At 38.1% G+C, this 26392-nt stretch overlaps 1 protein-coding gene across 5 annotated transcripts in view; it reads right to left on the reverse strand.

Moving 5' to 3' along the window:
* Nucleotides 1–26392, reverse strand: part of LOC134538085 (GTPase-activating Rap/Ran-GAP domain-like protein 3) — a 380750-nt gene that overhangs the window by 88575 nt on the left and 265783 nt on the right. For all 5 annotated transcript variants that reach the window (XM_063379094.1, XM_063379119.1, XM_063379112.1 and 2 more), the window contains one exon: nucleotides 22387–22456. In XM_063379094.1, coding sequence (XP_063235164.1) covers nucleotides 22387–22456 — 70 coding nt within the window. The remainder of the gene's footprint in view (nucleotides 1–22386; nucleotides 22457–26392) is intronic.

The raw sequence follows: 26392 nt of genomic DNA on the forward strand, positions 1-26392 counted from the left end.
ACTACCAAAAATAAATACGCACTTATTCTCAAACATATAATCTGTATTTATATACGTGTATATATATATATATATAAATATATATATATATATGTGTGTGTGTGTGTGTGTGTGTGTGTGTGTATATATAACGATCGCAGGCATTAGCGACCATTGTCTGGAGTTGCTTGGATTTTGGTTTGTAGCCGTGTCGAAGGCGAAGACTTTACCGATGTTTCGGTTGACATTGCAGTCGCCATCATCTGGGCAGCAGTATTATGGCACAGTAGAGAGATATTGCCATCAGTACATTGAGCTGAGTGGTGTCGGCTTCCGCAGCACACTCGCCAGCGCACTGGGTTACGGTGAGGGGCCTCGAGGTTCGAGTCCCGGTAAGACACTTCTGTGAGTCGTGTCGTCCTAACCGTCTCCTTGGCGCCTGCCCATAAGCCAACCAATACCACAACCACCACACCACAACTACAGAACGCCTCTGGGTTAGCCTTCATTAAAAATACCACATGCAGGGTGTGGAATGGCTGGTTCGCTGGTGACGGTCAAACTTGCCGATGAACTGATGGTGACTGCGTAGTCTGGTAGGCCTACACTGCTGCGCGATTTTATTTCTAGTTCGGTTCTCCGACAAATCGATTTTTTTTATTATTCTTCAAAGTGATTTAGCATTCAATTTCATCCACACAAGTAAAATCTTGTAAAAAACATTGCGCCGTTTTATTAATACATGATACTGAAGACTAGCCGCTAGCTATTTCTGACTATTTGAATTGTAAAATAGATTTTTTAAACCGTTTTGGTGCTAAATACTTGTACAGGTGATAGTTTAACTAACAGAGCCATCTGTTTGGGCTATTTATTTAAAGTTTAGATATGTATATATATATTTAGTTTATTTAAAATAAATCCTCACCTGAGGGTACGATGAAAAAAACTAATTAGTTTCTCCAAAATAGGACAAAAATCACGTTTTCACGTAAACCTCGGGTCGAACTGGGAGCAGGTCTCAGACGGAATTCCTCAGGTTCATCAGTAATAAATAAGAAAATGGCGTGAAACTGGATCTCTTCACTTAAGTAGTAAAAATGACTAAAAATTTTAACATGTTAAATTAAAGCAACACTCAGTAAGGACATGGCGAAATCTTTACAAATCTCGTGAAGCAAATTAAAAACCTAACTCCAAAATACTAGAGTCCACTATATACTGTTCCCATTTGTTATCAAAATTTTGAGTAGTACCATGCTTGTAAAAATATACGATCTCCTTTTTTTTATTTTATAATGTATCGGGGCGTTAATAGAAACAACCAAGTAGCAGCGAGGTGCCAAGTAGATGGAAAACAGCTAGGTCCAACTTCAGTCCCACTGCGCTGTGAGGAGTCCACAAGTGGATACAAAATAACTAAGTCCAAAAGTAAGCGGGCGCTCAAAACCTCCAAACTCATTTCACTGTGAAACTTGCGGCCCCATATGTCAACACATACATCCTATGAAACAGTGATATTGTCCGTCAGATAATTAGGTGAAGCCTACATATCATTGCACCAGTTACTTAATGCATTTTACATTTAGTAGATCAGTGTACGGTTTTTTTCTCGAAATAATATGGATTTTTTTTTTAAAATACTTAGAAAACCAATGATTTTTAATATGCAGTAAATCAAATACCTAAAACTAGTCATAACAATTTAAAATTGTAGCTATATATTTTAAGTAGGTTTGAAAAATAACAATTAGATAATACAAGAAATTAAAATTACCCCCTTCCCCCCCCCCCCGGAAAATTGAACTGATAGTTTATTAACATGTAAAAATATTTTCTGTGTATACTATTTAATCACACGTGAGGGAATATAATTAGTAACAAAATTATATTGGATTTTTTTTCTCGAATTCTGTTATTGGGTTCAATTTCAGTTTAAAAATGTTAAGCAAAATAATAAATGAATTTTATTCCCATAATAAATCATAAAGAAGCATTTAGTGCTATTGCATTTGTCGTTTTCCTTAATTTTAGTTTCAAATTTTTTGAGGCGAGATTTACCTTGAGCTGTACCTGCGAGCTTTACCTTGCTGCAAAGAGACCGTTTGAGGTGTGGAGTTGGCCACTGCTCTTGTTTCTGGTGGTGTCCTGATTGTCTGTAGTTCGTGTCATGTTTTTTTTTGTTTTTTTCTTTTAAAGCAAACATATTAATAATACGCGGTTGCCACCTAAACCTACCCGTAGAAAAACTAAGAGGGAAGAACAAAATTTAATAACGAAAACGATCACTTCTACGAACAACCATGTGAAATACTGTTTGGTTTTCTATCATTTGAAGAGCATTAAGTTTTGTATGATTCCCAGCTGTGGGTATTGTATTAGTTGATGGCGTGCTTTTATAATTAAATTATTAATTACTATTGGGTTTGGTCAAAAATAGTTTTGAGAGCAACACCTTTCATAACAGTAATTTAAAAAGAGATGGATATTACTGAGTACTGGCATTGGAAAACGTTTACGAATTATTTAAATCCTGTTTTAAAATAAACATTACGGACGTTGCAACTTTAAGGTAAATTTTTGCTAATATTTAACCAGAAACGCCTGATTGGTAGAGATCTGCTAAGTTCGCGTTTTTAATTGGAAAGATGCTGGAATGCATACACATATACACTTTAAAAGCGTTACCGTTGGACCATTTGTTGATTTGACACGCCAAAAAACATGCAACGAATAACTACGAACTGGGAAAATACGCATTTTCTATTACCTCTAGGATAGAATCCACGATAGTCTATGTGTTTCGGAAAATTACACATGCTCATTGGCTAATGACTCGTAAAGCCTGTTAACTTGAATGATTTTGATTTGATACATCTTTCGTGGAGAGTTTCTCATTGGCTCAGAGTCCTTCACACTAACTGAGGTCCAATCAATGAAGCAGCAAAAATGTTAATCGCATTTGGATTCAAACCTACCGCGATTTTTTTTTTTCCCCCGTCTGTACGAACGTCAACGCAACAAAGTACAAATTATCCGATCAGTGGCGATCTCGTCTTTGGACGACACAGCAGCCAATTGACAACCGACACACGTCGAATTACTTGTGCACAAGCTTGCGTATTCCAGCCTGGAACCAGGAAATAGCGCGATATTCCCAGGTCTCTGCTGATTGGGTTCCAGCTGACTCAGGTCAGGAGGAGGCGTGGTCGGGATCTCCCAGACTGCGCGTCGTGTCAACAGCACCCGAGTGTTTGCGGATCGGATTAGACCATTTCCCTGCCTGCTGGGTGTGCAGGCGTGCGCAATTGGCTTTGAACCCCCCCCCCCTCCCTTCTGAACCACCTACCAGCTACTCAACTCTGAACGTGAACCACAACTTTCGCCGACGCTGACGTCACTCCACATCGACTTCAGAGAGAGGAAAAGAAACCGACCAAAGACATTATGATTTCAACAGTTATTGTGCCAAAAAAATTTATTACGTTTGCTACTGAAATTTTGTATTCTTTAAAACATAGATTATAGATTAAAATCCTTTTAAATGCAATATAATTTTGCCATTAAAATGAAATTATATTTTGGACACACGCCATTACTGGTGTACTTACACTGTAAGACATAGAGAATACGCCAGACAAAAAAAAAAATTTGGGCCATACAGTGACAACCAGAAGAACCCAACGTTGGGTTCGTCGGATCGTTTCTTTTTGTCTTTATTTTCTGTTCTTGTTACAACTGTCTCGTCATTATCAGCTCATTGTGTTCGTCTGTGCTGTGACACTTTACTGACTGATACCTTTTACGGAATTCCATCTGCCCTCTATGAATTTAACTTTTGACTTAGGCTAATTTGGCTAATTTTGTGTGTGTTTGAGTGTTTATCTTTCTGTCCCATACTTTTTTTGTGTTACATTATACAGTGCAGACTAGCAATGGTATATGCCTAAAAATAAAGGTTTCCCCGTTCTAAGAATCATTTGAAGAACGCACATTAAAATTACAATTGTAGAAATTTCAAAGAAATAATTCTATACGAAACGCTAAATCATTCACGTTTTTTTAACAGCTATTAAATTTCAATTTGAAAGGATCCGCCTGTCAGGTGTGTATTTGTATTAGTGAGGCGGGATGATAAGCGCGATGCTCGCTGGTATCTGTAACGCGGTATCGCCTCTAAGCGCAAGGCTCTGAACTGGTGCGCGGTCTTCTCGTCGTGCATACGACAGCTATGACATTTTAACGGTAACTTTAACATCATGTGGCGGAAAAATTAAGATAAATGTGTAATGAAATTCCCTTAGTGCTTTCAAGAATCTGTACCGGTTGATTATGCCTAAAAAGTACTCCGAAAACACGCCTTTTAGCCATTTGAACTCATTAAAATATAGTTTAAAACTTTAATCCGGAAACAAAACCACTAATCGGCTCTCAGCGAGTTCTTTAATGTTTTTCGTAAACAGACCCCACTAAGGATATCTCTGCACACCGTGTGAATGCCTGCTTAAACATTCAATCAAATTTATTACTTTGCTTTTACAAAAGCATAATTTATAATTGAACAATGAAATACACTATTGCTTAAGGGGGATTAGGCCGCGTGATACTGGATTTTTTTTTTCAATTTCTATGCCATAATTTAATTTTTAATTATATATCCCAATTTTTGTCACGTCAAGGCTTACAAACTTTCTGTACCTTGTTCCAACCACATATTTACTAACAGGCTCTAGTCTGTAAGCGCTGCGAGGAAATAACTTGTTATGTCACGCGGGTGACTACAACTTTCATGCTAATCACACCAGTTCACGAGTATTGCCTTCAGCAGGTAGCCAAAGTTAAGTCCAATGCCACGTCAAGCTTTAAAAAAAATTAAATTAGCACCGAATCTTTATTGCTGGTGGTATCAAAATATTTGAAATTGCAAGACCGGCGAGGCCTAGCCCATTGAGCGCGTCCGCGCACCATAAGCTCGGGCACCGCCGAGCCGGCATCGGCTCCGACACGTCTCTGACACCACCTCCCCGGCGCCACGGCCAGCGATCTGATTCCCGAACCGCGGCCCCGTGCGGGTCAAGTGCAGGTCCCCTCCACTTGGTCCCACGTCTGACCTCGGCCGGGGTCAACTGACCCGGTGACGTCACGCGAGAGCATCTGGGATGATGATGAATAACGCGTGTAGTTATTCCTAACAGCCATCGCCGTCCGCTGAAAGATGCCATGGGGCCGACTGGAGACAGACGATCTTTTTGCCGTCGAGGAACGTCCACTGCACGGTGTGAGCACCGGATACCAAAAGATTATTCCCGACACGAGACGGACACATTCCAAAATGCCAGAAATATTTAATTCGCAGCATTGTGGAAATAGAACGAACATTGCCATTCGCAACATTGATGCTGCGTAACACGGATTATTCGGGAGAACACAATCTACACACTGAAAGTATTTTTCTAAACGGAAAAAAAATACTCACGAAAAATTAATAAATTTAGTACAATTGTACATTTACATGTTTACTATATCACAACAAAATAGAAACTACCTATTGTAGCCGTTATCTAGTTTTTCGTTTCATGGTCCATAAACCCCAAAACCAGCGTCAACTCAAAATTTTAATTAGATAATATATTTTGGACACAATAACTGCAGTAATTTTACACAATTAATTTTCAAACTGCTACTAAATAAAATATAATAATATAAAATATCAGTCGAACTTGTAAATAGATAAAATTCTACCAAATGTGTGGAACTGGGGAAGAATTTAAAAAAAGAAAAAACGCCATAATATGAAAAACATCACATCCGTTTGTACGAATTATAACTCGTAGGAGTAATATCAAATTTTGTTGTCAAAACAAATTTTATATGCGACCAACCATAAGAGAAAGGGGTGGAATAAATAAGAGTTGGAGGACAACAAACTTCTTAACTCCTTTAGTAGGCAAACCATCGATAATCGTTCAAATTGTTTGTCAACCTTATAAATTTTATCTAAAATTTTGTCTGAAACATGTTTTGATATAATTGACCATTTCTGCAATGGGTTGAATAATTAGGGGTTAAATGACAAAATATGCATAACTCCCATAGAAAGCACACCATCAAATCCATTAAAAATGTTTGTAAATTTTATAATTTTTATCTAAAACTTTTTTCTGAAACAATTTTTAGTAAGGCAAAATATTCTCGCAGGGGGTTGAAAAAAACCGGCACTGACTGGCGTGAAGTTTCTCTACAATATTCGACCCTTTTACACTTAGGTGGTAACTTATTTCTATGATTGTGAGAGGAATCTCTAGAAAGATCCAGTGAATGTTATAAAATAAGTGTCTTTATTCAGCAAATATGTTTTTGTGTTTTGCAAATCTGCAAAGAAATCCAGCAGAACTGAATTTTTTTAATTTGACTGCTGACAACATTAGGATTTTTTAAATACCTTTTAAATAAATAACATAAAAAACCATTGGACCCAGCATCAAAAAAAAATATTTAAAAAAAATATGTTTCATTAATGATTTATTCAAAATGTATTGATTTTTCTATTACAAAATAGTTTTTTTCAAGTTGGCGGCTAAGTAGTGCGTCAAGACGGTTGACTCTATGATACGATCTAGTGAGTGTGGATAACAATAGAAGCAATATTATGATTCGCAGTAGCATACTCTAACAGATGGAAAGAGAATCCGACATGGCGGCCATAATGGTCGCAGTGACGTTTTGTTGGGGGAATTATTTATGCATTGGTAGTAGTGACAAGGGTCAGTATGCTGGTATAAATTCAGTTGAAGGTTATCCTGTGGAAAATTTTGTAAGTTTAACCATTCGGGTTCGAACCAAGTGCTCTGAAGTTAAGGAAGTGTTTTTTTTTTCGTTTTTATTAAACAAAATCATTTTAGATGCAGTATGGTGTATTCAAGATGACCAGTGGCGTCAAAGTCATGAACTCACATGGCGTCTTTTAATAATATAGTCCCCTCTTTAAGCAAAATTGCTGTAGTGTGATTTTTGAGGATATAGAATATTTTTTGTTTGAATCTAATGGTAGCATTTCCCCTTATTTTCACATGAATCTTAAAAATTGATTTCTTTAAAATAAATATGAGTATTGTTACATGCGTGCTAGGAGACAAGGCCGCGAAGTGTGCCAGGTACCTGAGTGGGCCTTCCAGCGAGTCTGGCTGCGGCTCTGCACGGGCTCTGATGTCACGCATGCCATGCGTGCATGGCCGGATTACAAGGGTCTGGCTAACAAACCCCCTCCGCTCCCCGCGCATCGTTCTGCCCCAAGCTATTGTCACCTTTAGCAGCCTGTTAATCCGGGCTTGCAGAGACCACCGAGATGAGAGAACGTGAATAAGCATCGCCTTTCTGGACTTTTCGGGCGTCAGATCGGCCCGAGATGACGCGACTCGTCACAGTCGCTCTCGTCGGTTCGAGAAGAGCGGCACAGGTATATAAGCAGCAACGCTGGCCTCCGCGGGAGTTCCGAGAGTTCGGAGGGTTCCGCGAGTGAAGGGAAGTGCGACATCAGCGAAGAGGGAGAGAGACCCCCCTCGAGACCGGCGCAACGCGGAGTGACGGGATCGACAGAGTGCTGCCGAGTGGCGCGAGACTGTGTGTGTGGAGAGGTGCGAGGAAAGCGGCGAACCACTGTTGAGCCTAGCTGCTGTGAGGAGTGCGAACTGTGGAACTTGACAGACATTGAGTGACTTGAGAATAAACATTTTTAAGTGCCAGTGATTCGTGAACGGACATTTTTAAGTACAATTACTTATTAGTATTGTAAATATTAGTAATCAATAAACCTGTAATAAAAGTTTATTGGACTATCCCTTACGAACTCATTTCTCCCCCACATTATACTCGTAACAGTATTTTTGGGGTGAAAATGGGAGATTTTAAAAGTCTAGGGTGGACGTGATGTCGAAGCGGCTATGACGTCGTCAGTGTTGCGTCAGTCCCTTCCCACGCCCAGAAGCCATCGCCAGGGCAGAGCCGGCTCGCCGTGCGGGTCGCACCTGGAGATCGTTCCCCGCTAACGGACCTCGTTATCTCCGCCGAGATTGCATCCTCTGTCGAGGGCGCTGTCCGCCCCTCCTCCTGCCCTGGCTGTCATGCCAATTCACCCGGCGGATCGCACAAATTTATTCTCGTTGATGAGAAAGTCGCCAGGCGTTATCCATCTGGTGCCCTAATTCTCTAACCGCAAGCGGCGAGTTGCCAACCGCGGATGAGGAGAGAAAAAAAAAACAGTAACTAGATCTCGACGAGAAGGTAAGCAAGACAGCCAGTTGAGGCTCTTTTTTTTAAAACATTCAAACGGATACATCTGCTAAGTAAATCCAACTACGGGATCAGCAGGGAATAGAATAGAAACTCAAGTTCTTATAACTTAAAGCTATGCTTAGTGACATTTCACTCACATACGATAGGCATAACCATTTGCCATCGAAAACAATAACAAGCTACCACAATCTGCCATAGAAAGCGATTGCAAAAATATGCTATCACAATTCGCTGTCGGAAGGAAAAGCAAACACAAGTTATCTATATTTTCCATCGAAAGAAATAACACAAATTAGCCATTACCATTTGCCATATAAACCAAAAACAAAAATAAGCAATTACCACTTACCAACAAAAATAAAATAAAAAGCTATCAAAATTTGCGAACGAAATTTAAAGAAAAATAAGCAATCAGCAATCGCCATCAAAAGAGCAAGTAAAAGGCTATTATAATTTTACATCTAAAGCAATAGAAAAAAAGTGATTACTAATTGCCAAGGAACGCTAAAGCCAAAAATAATTTCAACATTATCAATTGAAATAAAATAAAAATGGGTCTGTGTTTTTATGTATGAGTGTTAGAAGTTCTACTTACTTGGCGTGGTAAAAAAACTTACTTAAATTTTTCATGAAAATAATTAATAAAATATAATAAAAAAGGACTGGAGGAATTTAAAATACGTTTGGTAAAGTATAACTTCAATCAAATTTAAAAAATACTCAGTATTTAACATTGTTATTATTATTTAATTTATTAAAATAATATTGATAATATTTAATTAACAATGAAAATCAAACACTATGCCAATTTTTATTCTAATTTATTAATATGAATAATTAATTAAATAATAATGTAATAATTTATAGTATAAATTAATTATACATACGAGATCATAACATAATTTATAGAAATACGCTGGAAAATAAACTTGGATAGGTTTAAAGACACATCTACTGTCAATAATATCCTAAATAGATTCATTTTATAATAATATGGACCAGATTTCAATACAAATTACTATAGTACATGATTTTAAAGCAAATATAATGTGTCTATTGTATGTAACCTTTTATTTCATCCTATAAAATTTCGTTGTATGGTGCGTGCGCATCGTAAAATTCACTCTCATAATTTTTCATAACGTGCCTAAAGAAGTATATATTCCCAAAAATAAGTTATCATAGTTTTTTTTCAAAAAAGTTACCACAACTATCTATTTTTAAATAATGAAAAAAATAATGTATCACAGTTTGCCATAGAGAAAAAAACCTATCGCAAGCACAAACAAAACGAAGAATTACTACTTGCCAAAGAAAGCAAAAGCAAAATTTATCATCATTAGCCATTGAAAGTACAAGAAGAAGTAAGCTATTGCCATATACCATTTTACAGCTATGTACAAAATAAGCTTTCTGAAAAATATGATTTTCTGATTATAGCCTTGACAGCGAAGCTATACGCTCGACGTTGTAGCTGAACGAAACTCAGGTGCTGACACAGGCGTGTAGCAAGTAACCATCCCGTGATAATTCACCCGGAGTCATTCCCGGAAGCAAAGGAAGGCCGGAACCAGGATTCCTGGAACTTGGACTCTAATCCAGTTGCTGACAATCCAGAGTCCATCGCGAAAACTTGCTCCTGCCCCTGACATTACGAAAAGATTTGGTTGCTTGCGCCAAAGTGATTCAGTTCTCCCGGGAAAAATGTTTGTCATCTACTAAAGTCCAACGGGGCGTTCTACGCAGTTTATGGTACACTGCAGAAGTATGGTACATGTGCTGGAAGTTTAAGATTTAGGCTGGATTCATAATTAAAAAATAACAATAATAATTAGCGAGTGCATAGCAGGCCATTCGCACGAATGTGCACACGTGTTACGCAGAGCCGGTTCACAAATATTGAAATCTTACTGCTAATTTTAGCCGATAAAATTTCGCAACGTATCCGACATATGTTGGCAGTGTTAGTAAGTAACTATATTAACTACCAAATGATTATCCCGTGTCATCTGACCAGCAATTTGTGACCACATTTTTTTTCCATACATTAATAAATAAGAATATATATATACACACACACAATTTTTAGCTAACCATTCTAACCACAAAACCTTTTTTATTTACAATTTTTGCTAGTGACTTATTAGTAATAGCATCAATTGATTTTTTAAGCATAAATTACGCCTGGGCATTTTAATATCTCGATAATTTCTTGTCATAATGACATTGATAAATATAAACAGCTCTCTAGTTTCGCCAAAATGGCTTCCTACTCTACTCTAATTGGTTGCTACGCCATGCGTCCGTAACAGATATAATAAATATTTTTTTTCCTTCTACGCATCTGGTCTGTGTGCGCTGTGTGCAGCGGACGAGTGAGTAGTGCGAGGCAGGTTGTTGAGTTGTTGAGACAGGCAGTTTGTTGAGTTGTTGAGACTGAGGCGAGCAGTAAGAGACTAGCAGTAGAAAGCGCCACTTTCTAGCCAAGCTCAAGTAGAGAAAGTAAGTTGTGGACCTTATGAATGAGCGATAACATTTTTGTTAGACAATTTTGTTTTTATAACTTAATAGTGTGAATATTAGATAGTAAATAAATCTGCGTTTAATTATTTTGGATATATTTATTTTCTGATCTATCGTACCCGTAAGAATATAATATATTGTCACGTGCACCTAGCCGGTGCCACCGCCATTTCTGTCACGATCCACTTTCGGAGGGGGGAGAGAATCGTAGCTCTTTACATAGAAACAACTCGCTTGGCATCAACTAGTCTTAACTTCATAAAATACTTTACTGTACCTAGGATCATAGGTTCGTCATCCCGTACAGGATGTCTGGTGAGAGCTGAACTAAGGAGATTTTGCAAAATAACATAATACTTAATTAAAATTATTTTATTCTTAAAGTCAAATACTCAACATCATTTTAAAGAACATTTAAATAGCGGGATTACAATTTAAAACAATAATCTCTTTACTTCCTTAACGATTGAACGACCTTACAAGAGAGAGAATGAGAGAACTTCACTAAACACTTCCCTAGTCCTTCCGAATACCTCAAATCATAATTAATACTTAAAATTAAAACAAAGATAAGTCCATACTCACATTTTCCGAAAAGCCTTTCTTGATCGATTACTTTAAAAAAAATAACGTAGGGGCCTCTCCTGCCCTTGAAATCCCGAACGAACATTACATTTTAAAAACTATGACGCGTGACCCCTGACGAGGGCCATAGCCTCCGCCCGAAAGCTTGACGACTACATTATGACCTAACTTAAATTAAACGACTCGTGGCCTCTGGCGTCGGCCATAGCTTCCGCCCGAAAGCTTGAATTCCTACATCACGAACGAACTAACAACTCGTGACCACAGGTGAGACGCATAGCCTCCGCCTGAGTGAGCCCCGAGTCACCACTCACTTGCGCTTAAATTCGCGCGCCCTGCCGCGCCTACCATAACAAAAGCTCGTTATTGAAGTCAAATTTACTAAACAACTAACTAGAACATCTGGGAAGACTACCCCCCCTCTACCCCAATGTGCAGGCCACACCGCGCGGCTTGTTACGACAGCGCGCCCCAGTAACTGCGGCCCGTGGCTGCGCCAGCGCGCGGCCAAACAAACAAACAAAATTCTGCAAGCCCGCAGCGCGCCGCGCCGGCCCCGTGCCCCAATTACATGGTCACGCCACTTGCGCTGACGAGTGAACAGAGCAGCCAGCCCAGAGTCCCGTCAGTAAAGTCCCTAAATTTGATTTCAACAACCCTGCAAAATTTCAACCCGCGACATAACCCTCCCCTCACAGAGCTCGAGCCCCATCGAGCTACCTCAAAATTACAAATTGTCTTTTTCCATTAAACCATAACTATAAATTCCTCATTTCACAAAAATAATAATTTTCTTAGTTCCTTGCTGTCTGAACATACATCTAGATTCTGCATAAGATTTATTTTAAAACAACAAGTATTCATAAAATTAAATGTAAAACTTTTATCTGGTTTGTTCTCACAGGAACCTTCAGAGGCTCGAGTTCTCAAAAAAAAAATTGTTCTGTTAGTGAAGCTCTCTTTACAAATTAAATTAATGTTCTTAGTTTCTCAGTATTCGTTAAACAATGTGCAAATTCTTGATAATTATTATTATTTTTTTTTTTTCGGTTTCCGTTTATTACCATACTTCTTTCGTTCTTCAAAAAAAATTAAGTGTCCTTACAGTGTTTCAATTAATTAAACTCTTATCTCGTGAAGGTTGGTGCAACTCCTCGAAGTCAGTGTTGTCGAGAAGAGTAGCTCCCTGGGCTGGCCATCAGCAAACACCACTCAACTCCAACAGCTACTGGACTGGCTTCCAGGGCAGCTCACAACTTCTCCCCACATCTGCTTCGGAGTTGTGCCATCCTCATCACGAACAGATTACAATTCTGAAACATCATCAACAGGCATTACCATCACGCCTGACAAATACAAAACTAACTACTAAACTGCAATCGATGGGCAAGGATGCAAACACACAAAAAAATAAAATTAATTAATTCAACTGCTAACATAAAGTATCCCACCCTTAGCATAATCTAATCAGGCAAATAATTTGATAGGAAAAACTTAAGGAAGGGAAACATGACCTCCAATGATTTTCCCTAACTCTTGAGTCTTGATCTTCTCTATACAGCAAATAGTCCCCACGAAGTAACTGGGTTGAAGGTCAGTTCACATGACCCACCCATAACCTCTTCTACTCTTCTTTTCTTCTGGGGGCAACCACAATGCCCACCAATCTCTCTCCATGGTGCCGAACCAGCTATCCCATGAGAGTAAACAACGTAGTCAATAGAAGCGCAGAGGGGAAACACCAATCTCTGGCTTGTCGAGTCATAAAACTGCTTTATCTTCTTCTTCTTCTGAGTAAAAATATCTGACTAACCTTGCTTCTATTCTTCCAAACAGTAAAAGTTCATCAGGTATCTTCATGAAAGAAACATTCTAACTAATAATTCTTCATTTTTCTTCTTCTTTATTTCTGTTAGTTGTAATAGAAGGCCATGTTAGGGAGGTTATAGGGAAAAAGAGTGGCCAATTCCCACCCCATCACCCACCTAGATCATGACTAATTAACTTTTAAACTTTCTATTTCAAACAAATAAAAAAAAAACATTTTTTTTTTATTCAAACTTTTAAACTATAATTACTTTTACTTCATAACCTCAAAAGCTAATCAATAATTCTAAATGAAATTGTGATTTACTGCATCCTTGTTCCATCCGATCTGTTTGTTTATAACCTTTCTTGTAAAGTATAAAATTTTCAAACATTACTAATTCAAAAAAAAATTAAATTCTGGTGTCCTTTGAGTTACAATTAACTTTACTATTTCTTAGCTTGAAATAATTTAAGTTTTCAGAACTATTTCATTGTCTAATTCACAACACTTAAAAATCAACTCAAAACAACAAATCATCAAAATCAATAAGATCATCTGACCTACCTATCAGTACTGTGAACTTGAACTGTTCGTACACATTTATAATAAGCTATTGTATTTAAATTCCAACCTAAATAAGGTTTAAAAAAAACTACTAATCCCTCTGTAAATTAAGAAAATTAACTTTAAAAATTAAACTTAAGGTATTAGTTCTTTTTGACAGCTACCACAACTCACTAGTTCCATTACATTACTATAACCTAAAAAGTTCTGTAAATAATGTTTATAACAAAAAAAAACTCCAGTTACTGTCTTCCATAAAAAAAAATAAAACTTTACATGACCTTATTAATCTCCACTTGTAAGTCCATGGCTGCCAGCTTTCTCTTCTCTTGTATCTTCAGTCTTGGCTCTTGTTTCAGTGATCTTGTATCTTGTCTCTCGAACTCTTGTCCTCTTGTAAACTGGACTGCTGCTCAGCTCATCTTAAGGAATCTGTAACAGTTTCAAAAATACATGTTAATTTAAATTACATAATTCCTGTTCTTTAGTCCTAAAAAAAATTGTATTATTAGTACACATTACCCTGAAACAACATTATTATTCATTGTTTATTACTTAAAAAAAAATGCTTTACCATAAAATCCTTTTTTGTTCTTTTCATTAGGCCTATTTATTTTCCTTCTTCTTAATTAAATTCTGCTTCAAATGTTAATCCTAACTTAAGACCTACCATCTATTTATTATTCATTACCTACATTATTTATGTTACCCTAAAATTCCCATAAGTTTCTAATACTTCCTATCAAAGACATTCTCTCTAAAAAAAAATTTACTTGTGACTCTTAACTTAACAAACTTAAAAAAAACTTTTACACTAGACTTAACTTATTATTCATTCTTAGTTACTAAATTTCTATATGTAAACTTTAGTACTTACAAACAAAACTGCCTATTTCTCTCTACCTCTTAATCTCTTTCAATTATTACAATAATAATGTTACCTTGCATCTTTAAACTTTCTTCTTTTCAATTAAATTAGACATCTCATAACAATAAAAAGTCTGCCTATACTCTTCTTATGGGTGTCCAACCCAACAACAAAATTTCAAATTCTCAAGTTTCCTTATATTTAAATTATGCAATACAAATAACCTCTGTGGTGCCTGTACCCTTTTAGGCCTACCACCTTCTCCTCTCACAGCATGACAACTCTTATTCCTCGGGGTCTGTATTCACTGTTCCAAATCAAATATCTCAAATAAATTAAAAACAAATTTATTATTTTAAGAAAACAAAAATTTACATTGAATTTACTATGGAGCCTGGAAATCTTAATGTCTCACAGCAGCTAACATGACTAAATCCCATGGAACCCCAGGTTTACATAACCTGTGCCCAAAAATTTAAGCATACCAGGCTTTCTCTGCACTGGTTTTACAGCATCACACACTATTTAGGGCCCCTGATCTGCCATCAGTCCCAAGGAGTTTTCCCACAACCCCTCTCTACACAAGCGCCTACCGCATTCCTCTCAATTGGCTATCGGTTTTACGGCATTCTTTTGGGATCCGACCATCAAGTTAGGGCTAATCGAACACTAAACCTCCATACTTCCAAACTAATGTAAATCAATTAAATTTTCTCTGTAATTTCTTAAAATCCAAATAAAAATTATTCAAACATGCCCAAGAAACTTTCAAAAAAAAATTCATAATCTTATCTTCAAACCCTTAAAATAAAAATAAATAGATTACTCTGTTTTCTCCTTAATAACTGTAAACTGTCACCAAATATCATGTCATAAATTTTAACTATGCTTACTGACTCTTAATCAAAAAATCTCATTTGTCCTAATTAATAAACAACCGATTTCCTTAAAATCTCACTGTATCTCTCACACTCAAACTTCACTGGCTGAATATCTCAATAAATTCAAAAACAATTATCTAAACTCTTAAAGAAACTCCTCCCCAATTATTCAAATTACTTCACCTTATTTTATTTCATTACTTAAAACACCTTACTCAAAAAAAATTAATTAATTATCTAGCTATCTTCCATTATTATTTATTTACCGAACAAAACTTTCTCCTAAATTAATTTAGTAAAATTCAATTTCACATTAGGCAAGTACACTAACTCTCTACAGCAATGTTTCTCATTTCCCTCCTTCCTAACTGAATCCAATCTTACTTAACCTCCAGGGAATTTACCTCACAAAATAACCAAAAATTTCACTGTAGTGCCTATCTGCTATAGGCCCACTACACAGAGGGCTCTAACCCCACCAACAAACTTCATTGAAATGGTACCCTATCCCATACAGGATAGCCACTTCGGTTCTACCATGGGGAACTCCTGCCCCAAACTACTCACAACTCTCAGGATTCTCCTGACCCTTAATTCCGTAGTCAGCCCATCTCCTATGGTCTGCGCTACAATTCCCTTTCTTCCCAGGGACACAACGCCTCACCTTATGGTCCCTCGCCCTAATGAAAACATTAATTTTGTCTCTCTGTTCTTTTGGAGTAAATTCCCTCTACACACAAAATCTAGCCTTCCCAGTTTTCTTAATGCTTATCGATTTTATAGTGTACCTCCTTAATAATGTTTACAAATCCCAAAAAAATATTTTGAAAACCGAGGTAGAATTTAACTAACAAAAACATAAACAACTTACAACGAAACACTTCTAGCCTATACATCATACACTTCTTAAATTAAATTACTTACATACTGAAAGTTCCTCTTCTCCTAAAACACACTTAAATTTAAATTTATTTAACCAATAGTCTATTTTCTTATCGCTAAGTTACCGTACAGCTGATCAAAACAAGGTCAAGGCCGTCCACGTCTCTGTACGTGCTCGTGACGTCACCGAATTCCATCAGGTGCGCCAACCCTCGCTTGCGGTTCCTCCGTTCACCGCTAGGTCTCAGCACCTCCCCGTCACGTGTTCACTCTGCCACGTCCACTGACGTGTCGTTCTGAAACAACTCTCAACATTTTTCTAATTAAAACAAAACATCACTATAAATTCTATAACTCTCTTTTACATAAACTCTCGTTTTCTCTTTAATTCCTTTCTAACGTTTATCCTTCCCTCGACTGATTTAATTCGTACGTCTCGTCTCCTACGCGCACGAAAACAAAACAAACTTCACTTGAAAATAATTCCTATTTACGACAAAAACTTTATTTTAAATTATAATTCTCTTAACCTACAATCTTAAAATGAACTTCAATTAAATTAAACCACTTGCATTATCTCTAATAAGCATTTAACTTATAACGTGTTCTCCTCACGTAATAATCCCCGATAAACTCAACGACTTAAAACAACTTATCACTATAAACTTTATCCTTACAAGTATCCTCAAATAAACATCTGTTACATCAAAAAAAAAATCTCAAAGACTTCCTCCACTATAGACTAAAATTCCGTAATCCTCTCCTCAAGTAAACTCTTAATAACCTGCTATCAGAAGCTGAAACTAACTTAATAATAAACATAAAAATCTACCTCTCTCTCTCTCCAGAAATAGAACCTACCCGGCGCCTCCACCATTTCTGTCACGTGCACCTAGCCGGTGCCACCGCCATTTCTGTCACGATCCACTTTCGGAGGGGGGAGAGAATCGTAGCTCTTTACATAGAAACAACTCGCTTGGCATCAACTAGTCTTAACTTCATAAAATACTTTACTGTACCTAGGATCATAGGTTCGTCATCCCGTACAGGATGTCTGGTGAGAGCTGAACTAAGGAATTTTTGCAAAATAACATAATACTTAATTAAAATTATTTTATTCTTAAAGTCAAATACTCAACATCATTTTAAAGAACATTTAAATAGCGGGATTACAATTTAAAACAATAATCTCTTTACTTCCTTAACGATTGAACGACCTTACAAGAGAGAGAATGAGAGAACTTCACTAAACACTTCCCTAGTCCTTCCGAATACCTCAAATCATAATTAATACTTAAAATTAAAACAAAGATAAGTCCATACTCACATTTTCCGAAAAGCCTTTCTTGATCGATTACTTTAAAAAAATAACGTAGGGGCCTCTCCTGCCCTTGAAATCCCGAACGAACATTACATTTTAAAAACTATGACGCGTGACCCCTGACGAGGGCCATAGCCTCCGCCCGAAAGCTTGACGACTACATTATGACCTAACTTAAATTAAACGACTCGTGGCCTCTGGCGTCGGCCATAGCTTCCGCCCGAAAGCTTGAATTCCTACATCACGAACGAACTAACAACTCGTGACCACAGGTGAGACGCATAGCCTCCGCCTGAGTGAGCCCCGAGTCACCACTCACTTGCGCTTAAATTCGCGCGCCCTGCCGCGCCTACCATAACAAAAGCTCGTTATTGAAGTCAAATTTACTAAACAACTAACTAGAACATCTGGGAAGACTACCCCCCCTCTACCCCAATGTGCAGGCCACACCGCGCGGCTTGTTACGACAGCGCGCCCCAGTAACTGCGGCCCGTGGCTGCGCCAGCGCGCGGCCAAACAAACAAACAAAATTCTGCAAGCCCGCAGCGCGCCGCGCCGGCCCCGTGCCCCAATTACATGGTCACGCCACTTGCGCTGACGAGTGAACAGAGCAGCCAGCCCAGAGTCCCGTCAGTAAAGTCCCTAAATTTGATTTCAACAACCCTGCAAAATTTCAACCCGCGACAATATTTACTAAATGATTAGAAAAGGTTTATCTGCGAAAAAAATGTTTTCACTGTCGTAATTTTGGTATCGTATATTGAAAAAAAATGTTCACACTGAACACATCCTCAGATCTCTATCTAACTGGTACGACAGCGCCAGGCTTTCACATTTAAGTCTTAGCGATATCCGATGTCATTCATTATCGTATTTGATTTTAACCAAAGATTCAGTGAAAATATTTTCGCTGATTGGATTAACTTATTCAGGTTTGGGCTTCCATTACCGGCTGACATATAATAAAAACACAAATTTCTCTGGTTTATACGTAAAACTGAGATACGTTTTTTCACGTTTTTGCATGCAACAAAGCTGTTGGCAGTTATTGGTAGTATTTACAATGCAGTTTATACAACTACCATTGGCGTAGTATACACCGTATAAGGGGAGGGGGGCAGAGGAGCTCGATACCGCTTGCAAAATCGTGACTGAAACGGGGTTGAAAAAACATAAACGTCAAACCTATGTTTTCTGGAAAATGATCTGTATATTTTAAAGTGTCCTGCTTATTGCATGCATATAGGCCAGTATATGGGCAGTATACAACATACAAGCAACCTATCCAGAGGTGATTTTTTTCGGTTATGACCCTCACACTGAACTCTTGGGTCACGTGGACCTCCCATAACGATTTTCCGCGGACCTCCCTAGAAAATCCTACAGACTTGCGCCCCTGCCAAACACTGTCGCTTATTTAAGTTCCCTGTGGTCACGGTTATCTAAGACTGTATTCTGAATGCTTTGCCTCAATAAAACGTTCAGTATAGTACTTACCCAAACCACACAGCAAGCAGATGGATCTGTGACAGTGACCTTGTCGGGAGTGGCAGGGTTGGAAACCCTGAATGCGCTTTTGGCGGATCGCAGTGCTGTTAGTAAAAGCTAATGTGCAACACAATGCCGATCGGAAACGCTGGAACGCTGGGAATCGTACACCGTAATTTTTTTTATGAATGTAACAGTAATATTCCTGTGAAATTACAGGTATTTGTAAATTTGTGCATTTAAATGAATACAACTGTATCACTACAAAAGAGTGTTCGCAGTAATAATGGGTTCGGATTCTTGCCCGGGCATTTATGCTTTAGTGTTGTCCCAGTACCTTCAATAGTTAAAGTTAGTTATTTGTAAACCGTTCCCTTAATATTTGTACACTATTAGCTCCACACATTGATAAGCATGATAAAACAAAATTTCCAGTTATGAAATTTTCGATTATCCTTTCCATGGTTTGAAAAAATATGCTTAAACGAAAAATAAATTTTAATGTTAAATTATGTGCAATTTTTCGTAAAAAATACTCAGTAGTAGCTCGAAAATCGTCATTTGTATATGCAAAATTAACCAAAGCCTCGTGTTGTATGAAGTTATAATATATTTATTGTAGTGTTATAAACTATTTCTTGGCAACTAGTTTCCAAAGGAATCATTTGTAAAACTACATAATTTTTTTTTTCTGTGTAAGACCTGTGTCACACGATGCGTGTCTGCCGCAGGAGACTCGAGAACGCACTAAGTAAGTTTTGACGAAATCGACCATGCAAACAATTTATCTGGAAGAAATCACCGAGCATGGAAACTGGAAAGTTCTCTGGTTCAACCGCAAAGTGTAAGATACTAGGCCCCACGAATGAAAAGTCTCACTCCACCCAGTGCAGTATGGCAATGAGGGTGCTCGAGCGAACACGAGTGTGAACGAGTGAATGAACGCCAGTCTACAACTTCAGTGTTCCAAACTGTGTCCTACGGACACTGATTGCTGTTTGGTACACCTGACTCTCTGACCTCATGCGTGGTGTGGACTATGGTCCGAATCTCCCAGGTCCGAATACATTGGTCACCTTGGTTTTTTTGGTCCAAATCTGTGTCCTTCGGTAGCATATATTTGAGTTTCCAGTTACCGTTTAAAGAGCATGCATGAAAACCATTAAAAAAAAAAAAAACAATCGAGAAAACCTTTACTGCGCCTTAGTGACTTTAGAATTCAGGAGATTCAGACATCATACATCAGAATTGTAGACTGGGCAGTTTTCCGTGTGCAAGCGTGACGACCTTCACACTTGGATAAGGACACAGTCCGCCCACAGGCTCGGACTGTGGCATACGGGCCTCTGAAGTGCATGAGAGGTGTTCCCCACTGAGTGCAGGACGATGCGTCCCCTGGCGGCGGCATGTAGATCGCCGAGGCCGCGGGTGGCGAAGTGCGCAGCACTCAACAGTCGACGTGGGGCGTCCAGGACGTAGCTGCTCGCCCCGGGAGCTGGGAGGGGGAGGTAGGGGTGTTTGGGAAGGGAGGGTGGAAGCAGCGCTACCCTGTAATGGCTTCTCTGCTCCCCACCCCCTTAAGTACCCCGTGGAGTGTTGGTGTTATCCCAAGCAACCCTCGGGAACACACGCAGTCACTCCGTCGCTCGACACCCTGCTCCCCCCGACCCTTGTTAAGCCTCGTAGTCTGCACTGGCTGCAGTCAGCAGGCTTTTCAACAAACTGCATGGGTCTATGATTTATTACGCAAACGTGGCGTTGTCATTGCAGTTAGATAGATGTCAGAATATGTGTCCAATGTCAACGTTTTTGAAGTTATACTTCTTTAGGCGCTTTAAGGAAAAATTATGACAGTTAATATTTACGATGGGCGCGCACCAGGGAACGAAATTTTCACAGGAAGATGGCAGACCCACGCGTATGATAATAAACCCACATAAATTCACTTTCATTAAAATTAGGGGACATACCAAACGTATTGGTGAGCAAATGAAACTTTATGGTAGTGAAACTACCCTGAATATACATTTGGTAAATTAAAATGGTGATAGTAAAGAGTAGTTGAAAGTTTTAAAAAAACCTAAGTATTCTGGTATGAAAACAATTATAACATATTTTCCATGCACTTTTGTCATATTTCATAGCGCAGTGGTTATATAGTGCGCGGTAAATAAGCTAAAAACCGTGATTCCAAATTTGGCAGTGGAAATTTTTTTACTTTTTTAAATTGCAGACTACTGGCTATAAAAATGTGCTTTATGCAAATATATATGAATACATTTTATTTGTTTATATTAATGCTATAATATTATTTTATACACATTTTTATATTGATATTGCATACTGAGAACATAATTAATTAATTTTTTACACTAAATTTCAAAAAAAGGTACAGGGTCTTAAATCTTAACGCGCGTATACAGTTACATTAACCTTTGTTTAAAATATATTACACAACAATTAGGACAGTATATTATTTTATCGTAATAAAACCTTTTTCTAATTGTTTAACAAATTTATGGCATAAATTGTGGAAGTAAGATGTTACAGACTTTGCGTGTGCAACCTTTGTTAATGGAATAAAGAAAGTCATATGAGATTTAGGTACAGCACTTTTTAATTAAGCTTAACGTTAATTCTTTACTGGTGTTATTTTAACACCTTTGTCTAACAATACTTACAACACGATGGCATTTTTACGGTTTCTCCTAACGAGTTCCTTTCAATTACATTGTCGGTGTATTCTACATTTCCTTCATCAACAGCACTCCAATGCAAATTGCTCAAACCAAATTAACAATTAATAATTTGAGTTATATTGTTGCAGATTGTATAAATTGATGATATTGTATTAACTTGTGAAAATATTTTCAGTTGAAAGTGTATCTTTGAAATACGGGAAATAAATAAGAAAATAATGTAAAATCCACTTGACCCAACCGTACACAAACCGGACAGAAGGTAGAATGTGGTAGCAGCCAATGACGATCGATATTAGTTTGTTTCTGTACATGTGCGTGGAACCTAGCCTGGTGCTAGAAAATAAGCGAATTTTGTAATTTCGTATTGATTCACCTTAAAAAAAACCGCAGCATGTAAAACATTATTATTGCATCCATGTAAGAGGAGCTAAAATGTTTTGTGAAAAGTTTCACTAAACGCGGGTGTGTCTAGTGTCGACGTCACTACTCACCAGCTCCACGGATCCGTAGTGGCGGCGGCTGAACACGCCTCTCCGGGAGATGAGATCATTGGTGGACGAACTGGAAAAAAAGAAAAGAAAGCTTTTTTCAAGAAAAGAAAGCACTTTCAAGCATTCCTGACATTAATAAACTAAAAATAAAACTTCTTTTTTTTTAACTGACAAGTTTGAAGAAACTACGTTCATAAATTGGTGAACTCATACGCACTAACACTCGTATGAGAACTACGCATTGCAACGATACAAGTAAGAGTACAAAACCAGTCATGGAAGTGCTTACGTTTCTCAAATATTAAAAGTACAGTTGACTGAAGCTAAATGAACCCGCACATTTTAAGATTTGTATATGTACATTCATATTTTTACTGATATTTTTTATTATTTAATGCAATGAATACTATACTAGTATTTATAAGAATCCGTGCGATATATAAGATTTAATATTTTACTAGGCCACTATTGGGCTACTAATCTGAAATATAGATTATTTGGTACTATCCAGGTATTGTATACAAACCCAAAATCTCAATAAAGAATGGCGCATGTAGGTTACTAGTTCAGTTGTATTCTGACCCACTATGAACAAATAGTCACTAGAAAATATGGTTTTCAATATTGATAGAAATAATTTAAACAGACGACATGATATATCAGGTGCAATTTTTACTATAATGGTATAACACAACGCATGCTCTTAAATCGTCTCAGTTCATAAAACTAATTGGCAAGCTCAGAATTTTTTTTTACTAAATATGCTATCAGTTACCATACACAGTTTTGTCAGAATACTGAATGAATAAGCAAGTTGTCAGACTTTGCTTGATAATGGTCTGGCTGTTACGGTGGAGACAAAAACTTAACAAAAACTCATTAAGTGAATGAATTATTATTCGGGTTAAAATACACAACACTCTTTAAATTTCTCTGATTCAGTATAATTTTATGGTTTCCGACTAGTATGGATCAGTGATAGGCATCAAAATTGTTCACTGGACTACTGAGCAAACGAGTGTTAGTCTTATTTTAAGTAGTCTGTAGTCTATTTCAGAATATTATGTAGCAATATTGTTGTTTTTGGTAATAAAATAATAACTCTTTCTTTGAATACGTCTCAAAAATGTCAGTTCACTTAAGTTTAAATAAGTGACTAATCGCCACCTAGCGGTAAATCAGGGGACTCACTGCGTTCATAGAAATGCAGGTTTATATCCATAAACAATACTTTACAGTACGGCCCTGTTACCTAGCTAACTAACAAAAAAGTTCAGCAGTCCTTAAACATATTAAAAAAGATAGTTTATTTAGTTAAGCCCCACTGATAACGTTCCAGAGCTTGTCAACTTTTTAACTTTATTATTATTATTATTATTATTTTTGGTTTGTCTGAGAAAACCGACAACACCAAAGCAAAATAAGTTTCCTGTTGTTTTTAATGCTACTGTTTGGTATCGATGATTAGCACACAGAAAAACGATTGTGTTGTAACTCTTGGGTTCGGAGGAGTTGCCGCGCGCGCGGCGTGTTGAGATCGATGGCGGGTCCTCTTCCCGGGACGGAAGGCAGGCGGTGGCAGGTACGTTTGTAAACTACCCCTGTCCCGTTCCTCCCCTACTTTCCCCACCATCACCCCCGAGGCGCTGTCTGCGGGCGCGAACGATCGCTGCGGCAGTTCACTGACCGCCTGGCGGAGTTTAGGACTCCGCCCTAGCCCTCGCACGTGACTCGCCGTGCGGAAGTTTGTAAACATCGCGGAGATTTGGATCGTCACCGGAGAAACTGCGCAACTTCCCCACGTGGATTCAAAACGGAGCAGTTTCAGAAGTTGCACCTATTTCAAGCCCACTGATTCGCAGCATTGTAAACAGTTCCATATTAAGAGTGTTTATTCAAGGTTCGAATGAAGGAAATTTTTCAATTTTATTTTTAATGGTTTAGTGGGAAATGATAAGAAATGTAGGTTTCAAATAGTGATTTTGGAAGCCTTAGTTAATTTGGGTCTATTAAAAGGAACAATGCCTAAAAGGGAAATAAGTTCTCAAAACATGTTCGAAGATAATATACATGATTATTTTATTTCCTGAGCGGTGCATGCACAAACAAGTGGCACGTCGCGAGTGTCATTTACACAGCAACCAGTTCACTGTTATATATACGTGTTAGTGACAAGTCCTAACAAACAGTAATATGTTTGTTTGATATAGTGTTCCGTGGCACGGTCGTGCGTAGGGGCTGAAGTCGACGGGACGTCATATTAGTTTGGGCTCCGAACCACCTTGCCAGCAACCCGGTGCTCAATAGTATGAGTCTCACCGAGACTGGGGTAGAACCCACGACACTCTAGGATCCGTGACGTCTCAGCAATCAAGCACCCTGGCCACATTTGTGCTCCACGTATGGTGAGAAAGAAATAAACTCTCTTACGTAGAGAATTATGGTTCTTTAAAAATTAAAATGAAAAAAATAGTGCTTTTAACTTATTGACATTTTTTGGTGTAGGTTTTCTTTTTCATTGATTGGACATCTCTGAGATTTACTTCGCCACGCCTTTCTACGACAGTGGGTGGGTCAATAATTACTATTATTAAGATATACACGAGCAGCCCGTATCTCAGCTTCTTCCTAACTTAAAATGATATTGCCAAATATTCTGATTTCTAACCATTGATGTAAAAATTGGAGTCTATCGATAGTAATAATACACCGGAAAGTCAGTAAATCTGTTCAGTTTCTGAGGAATGATGTAAATATTTTCCACCTATTCCACCTATTCCATCTACTCGTACTGTTGAGTAACAAGATCGGAGAGTTCACGGGTTCAATGACCTGCAGGCTATACATGAAAACACTGCCAATCCATTCATTAGTTGCTGTGGTTTAGAAGAATAAATTGGAGTTTTGAATTGCCCAAGTTGGTTGGTTGTTGGTTCAGACTACCTTAACAGTCGGTCTCACGCGCCATGTTAATTTTTTTTTTCGTCATTAATCTTTTTTTTCCCCTAAAACTTTTACTTTGCACCTCCCTTACATTTTTTGTTCTGCACGTGCAAATGATTATAATTACGAAGACTTTATCGCCTTTTTACACCCATGATATTACATTAATTGGATATCTTTTCAAATTATTTGAGACATAAAAACAAATGTAAGGGAGGTATCCGGATAAAATAGCATAAATAGACCCTAAACGTGCGATACCGAGCCTTGAGGCCTGCTAATACGACCGTGGTGCGATTAATGACGTAGCAGTAACATTGTAGTTAATTGGCCGGGCCGGAACCCCCCGATCCTCCAACGTGCAGGTCCGGAGGTAGGAAGCTGCGCGAGCTACGTGACGGCAGGGAGAGCTCGTCACACGCGGGTTGACAAGGGGTCAGGGGAGGGGGGAGGGGGCTACTCTCCCCACCCTCCGTGGGCCTATCAGCGCTCGGCGCGCCGGCCGGATATGAGCGCCAAGGGCCTGGCACGGACAGTGACGCACAAGGGCGCAGGGCGGGGCTCAGCCAGGCCGATTAGCCCCCCAGGTTCATCAAGCTAGGGCGCCCCTGACCGCTCTGCACCCCGCGGCGCACGGGCCGAGCCTTGGCTCAGAGCTCCAACCACCATCCACTGGGAAACATACTTCATCACGCATGTGCATGCACTTACGTACGCGCCATAGAAGTTACAGTTTTTTTTTTATTTAAGACAAAGAACTATTTTAAAAATTTTATCGTAACAAAAATTCATTAAATAAATATTCGTTACACAATACTAATATAAACATGCGTAAGTAATGATATATTTAATTTAGTAAAATAATCGAGAACTATTTTAATTAGTAATGAAAACCAATAATTATGAAATAAATTTATTCTATCTTATTTATATTATTTATTTATTAAATTATATACAATAAATCATGAAGCAAATTTATTATAATTACGAGAACATATTCTCACTTACGTTTCTTAAAACTTGGGATTACTCTTTACTAAGACTGTTTTAGTTTATGAGATAT

Source organism: Bacillus rossius, chromosome 1, assembly GCF_032445375.1.
Source record: "Bacillus rossius redtenbacheri isolate Brsri chromosome 1, Brsri_v3, whole genome shotgun sequence".
Classification (NCBI taxonomy): domain Eukaryota; kingdom Metazoa; phylum Arthropoda; class Insecta; order Phasmatodea; family Bacillidae; genus Bacillus; species Bacillus rossius.